We start from the raw sequence: 4234 nt of genomic DNA on the forward strand, positions 1-4234 counted from the left end.
TGTCACCCGGCTATTCAAAACCATTCGAAGAATGCCCCTTTACTCCACTTGCACAATATCATAAACTGAAATTTCCACCTCTTGATCAAATCATTATATTATTCAAATATAATATATATGTTTTAATATTCCGACAATTTTAAGATGAAATTTTAGATTTTTACCCAATCATATATTTATAAATACAAATCTAATTTCTCTCAAATTCATATATTAATTCTCTTAATTAGTTTATCAAATTTATAAATATATTATCAATTATATTAATTTTAAATTCTTATTGAATTAAGTTTATAATTGCTATAAAAAAAAAGCAAATAACAATTTGGGTTTTTCCTATATTTGCTAATTGATATTATAACAGATGTAAAAAAGTAAATAAATAAAATAGTGATCTCAATTTAAGAAATTACTATTTTAGAAATTTTTCATACCTTACTTGTTTTTCTATATTATTATTTAACATTTAATTATGAGAATTATATAACCTATCCTCGTGATTTCCTTGACAAATAAATATTAAAGGGCCGACGGCAATACTTCGATCCCAACGCCTTTGCTCGCCTCTTGATGGCAGACCACGACAACACCCCGTGTGAGCCGCCTGCGTTCCGTCGCCATCGCCGTCGCCGCCGCAGCTCAATTGGATGCCGCCGTAATGATGTGCAGCAGCAGGATGGCTCAGCGGAGGACCGCCTCACTTCCCTCCCCGAAGACCTCCTCTTCTGCGTCCTCTCCTTCCTCCCCATCAAGCAGTGCGTCGCCCTCTCGGCCCTCTGCTCCGACTTCCGCCGCCGCCTCCCCTCCCTCATACCCCGACTCGACACCTTCAGCCTTTATGTCGTCGGCGATGTCATCCCCCAACAGCACAGCTTCCCCCGCGCCCTGATCCGCCAATGCCACATCCGCTTCTCTGACATCACATATTTATCCAAACGCCCCGAGCGACTGCTCGTCAAGGATCTCGTCGAGTCGGGCGTCCAAGATCTCACCCTCGAATGCTCCAACGAGCATTGGCTTAATACCAGCTTCAGGAGAAATTGCAGGTTCTTGAGCATCAGGTCGCTGAGGAGTCTCTCCTTGCACAGAATCACGTTCCGCCACCGTCCGCCAATTGCCTGCACCCTTCTCACCTTCCTCAAAATGGAATATTGCAGCCGTCTCGACCATGATTTCCTGTTCGCCTTGCTCGCCTCCTGCCCTTTCCTCGAGACTCTGCATTTCTTGAGTTGCCACAACTTATACATGAGCAAACTAAGCATCCACTCCGCCTCCATCAAGCATCTAGTCGTATTATACAAGATTCTCATCTTCCTCCCCATCGACGTCCACTGCCCAAAGCTTGAGTCGCTCACCGTCAACACCACTGCGCTGCGCATTGAAGCGCCCAAGGTCCGGAACGCGTCATTACTGCTTAGCCTCAATCCACATGCAGATCCTCCAAATGCATTGATGAAGCTTCTCGGAACTCCTCCTTTTCGAACAGCTGCTTTTCGAATGACAGACGATTGTCTCGTGCTGAAGCTGAATTCTAGCACAATCCCAAACGTGAGAGAAGATCGATGAAGCTGACCTTCATTTTTTTATGCATACTCTAACATAATTTGCTTTGGTTGACAGATATTAGCAGCAGAAAACGAATTTGATAGATTTATTTATCCGGAAATCAGAGAGGACGCTGTGATCTTCAACTTTGACTTCAATTTGAAAGATCAATCATCATCAATGATATTAACCCAGCTGCTGCTCCAGGTGTACAATAACTACAATTATGTGTTTGATATACAGGAAGATTCTACTTATATACAGAGCACCAATGAAACAATAAGGGTCGATCACTTGCTTCATGGCTCTACTGACGTAGAGCTAATTAAATTACAAATGAGAATGTCTGAGAAGACGTTTGAAGGGTTTCTCTCGAATCCGGAGAAGATGGAGGAATTAAAGCAAGTGGGATTGCAAAAGCTGAGAAGTCGCACCAGCAGAGAGCAGTTCAATGATATATTAGCATCCAATGAGCCCCTAGTCGAAATATCCTCAAGTATCGCTAACTACATTGAAATGAAATTTTAGTACAATCGATATAAATGTTTTCGTCCTTTGTTGGATTTGAGTCTCAGTTCATGCATTTATATTGACTAGTTTATGATTTGCTAGCTTTAGCTTACCTTTAATGATTATAAAATCTGCTAATAAGATGAATGTTGAGGTAAAGGTAATGATATCAATGTCTATTGATCTAGTAGCTATCATAGTGGAGGTTTAGTTTGATTTGCACAACCTGGTTTGATCTGCACACCCAAAATTAAATTTACTTAGTTTCCAACATCACTTTAACACATCATTTGTTAGATTTCACTACATCCAACAATATACTTATAAATCCAAATCTAATGTCTCTAAAATTCATATATTAACTCTCTTACTTAGTTTAACAAATTTATAAATATATTATCAATTAATTACATTAATTTTTAATTAGTATTTAATCAAGTTTATAATTGCTAAAAAACAATAACCGTTAGATTTTTAACTATAATTACTAATTGAAATTATAACCTATGTAAAAAAGTGCATAAATAAAAATAATGATTTAAATTTTAGAATTAATTTTTAAAAATTACGTTAGGTCAATCAACAAAGACTAATCATTCTCATATAATTTATTTATTTTTAATTACTTTTTCATAAAATTTTAATAATATATTTTTTCTATATTATTATTTATCGATTTAGTTAGAAGAATTATTCAACGAGGAGTAGAGATATTTCGATTCCGAAATCCAAGGTCTCACTGATCCTGTCCGAAAATCAAGTCAACAGAAGCTGGGGATGAGTGCTCTCGTTGACCGTGCGTAGACTCCAAGAGGAGCGGATCTGCAATTACAACCACGTTAGTGCTGAGCCAGGGAAGGGTTCCCTGACGTTGGCCCTCCAACGCTCAAGTCAATCACTGGCGATATGGAAACAGCGGAACAAAGAAGTAAAGGAACAGTAGCAACAGTAATGTGCGCATACCTCCGATGAAGTTTGGACTTCTTTATATAGGGCTTCCATAGCGCGCGCGCATGCTTCACAAGATGTGCAAGCTTCTCAAAACTTTCCATGAAAAGACGTATCAGTAAAGTGTCCCTGACACAATACCTTAACAAGCCAAGCATATCTCTGAAGTGACAATGGAAGCTTCCGCCATACGATCTTCTATCTGAACTAGCCGCTCGGTGTGTCTTTGCAGATACTTGTGCCTTACTTTTCTGAGTGTCGGATGCTCGGTGTGTTACTGAGCTGTGTTGATGTTGGAGCGGGTCTTCCTTATTCCGATCAGGCTAGTAGGCTGTCCGACCGGCCGGTGATATAGGAGCGTTGACCGTCTTGACTTTGACCTCCACCGTGACATTGACCTTCCACGGGATGGGTCCCTCCTTATCACCGCATCACTCACCTTGAAGCCTCCATCGAGGGACGGTTGATTTTCATCGCCATGAAAATTGTAGCTTCTTCTGCTTCACGTCGCTGAGAAGTCTTTCCTTGCATAGAATCGTTACCCTCCGCCCATGTCTGCAACCTTCTCTCCTCCCTCAAAATGGAACATTGCATCCTCCGCCACAATGATTTCCTCTGCATCATCCTTGCTTCTTGCCCTTTCGTCAAGATTATGCATTTCATATGTTGCTTCGACATCGACTACTGCACGAATAAACTAATATCCACTCCGAGAAGGCGGGAATTCCACACAGTCGGCGCCACGACATATATGTGTAGATTCTACGCATATACAGAGCACCAATGAAACAATAAGGGGCGACCACTTCCTTCATGGCTCTACAAATGTAGAACTAATTAAATTCCGAATGGTCATGCCTCAGAAGACGTTTGAAGAATTTTTCTCGAATATGAAGGGGAGGAGTTAAAGCAGGTGGGATTGTAAAAGCTAAAAAGTAGCACTAGCAAAGAGCAATGAGATCAACATATATATTAACATCCAATGAGCCCCTAGTCTAGGGGTGTCAAAAATGGATCCGACCCAACGATTCAATCCGAGTCGACCCGAAAAAAATCAGGTTCGGGTTGGGCATTTTCGGGTTCGGGTCGGGTTCGAGTTGGAGGGTTGAAGAGTAAAAAATTTTCGGATTAGATTGGGTCGGGTTCGGGTTGACCCGGGTTGACTTAAATATAGGGTTTTATGGATTTTTTTGGGGTTAAATCAAATTTTATTTTAAAATTTTAGATGTTT

The 4234-nt window shown here is 40.5% G+C and overlaps 1 protein-coding gene across 1 annotated transcript; it reads left to right on the forward strand.

Moving 5' to 3' along the window:
* The first annotated feature begins 549 nt into the window (after positions 1–549).
* Positions 550–2094, forward strand: LOC122053790. The gene is made up of 2 exons (XM_042615751.1): positions 550–1548; positions 1621–2094. Exons 1-2 carry the CDS (start codon positions 571–573, stop codon positions 2071–2073), a joined length of 1431 nt encoding a protein of 476 aa, XP_042471685.1. The 5' UTR covers positions 550–570; the 3' UTR covers positions 2074–2094.
* The last annotated feature ends 2140 nt before the right edge of the window (positions 2095–4234 follow it).

Source organism: Zingiber officinale, chromosome 3A, assembly GCF_018446385.1.
Source record: "Zingiber officinale cultivar Zhangliang chromosome 3A, Zo_v1.1, whole genome shotgun sequence".
In the NCBI taxonomy this organism is placed as follows: Eukaryota; Viridiplantae; Streptophyta; class Magnoliopsida; order Zingiberales; family Zingiberaceae; genus Zingiber; species Zingiber officinale.

Excerpts from the sequence above, each read along its gene's own strand:
- LOC122053790 (XM_042615751.1), top strand. The coding sequence starts at position 571 with ATGGCAGACCACGACAACACCCCGTGTGAGCCGCCTGCGTTCCGTCGC. Across the intron at positions 1,549-1,620 it reads ATTCTAGCACAATCCCAAAC|ATATTAGCAGCAGAAAACGA; the intron begins GTGAGAGAAGAT and ends TTTGGTTGACAG.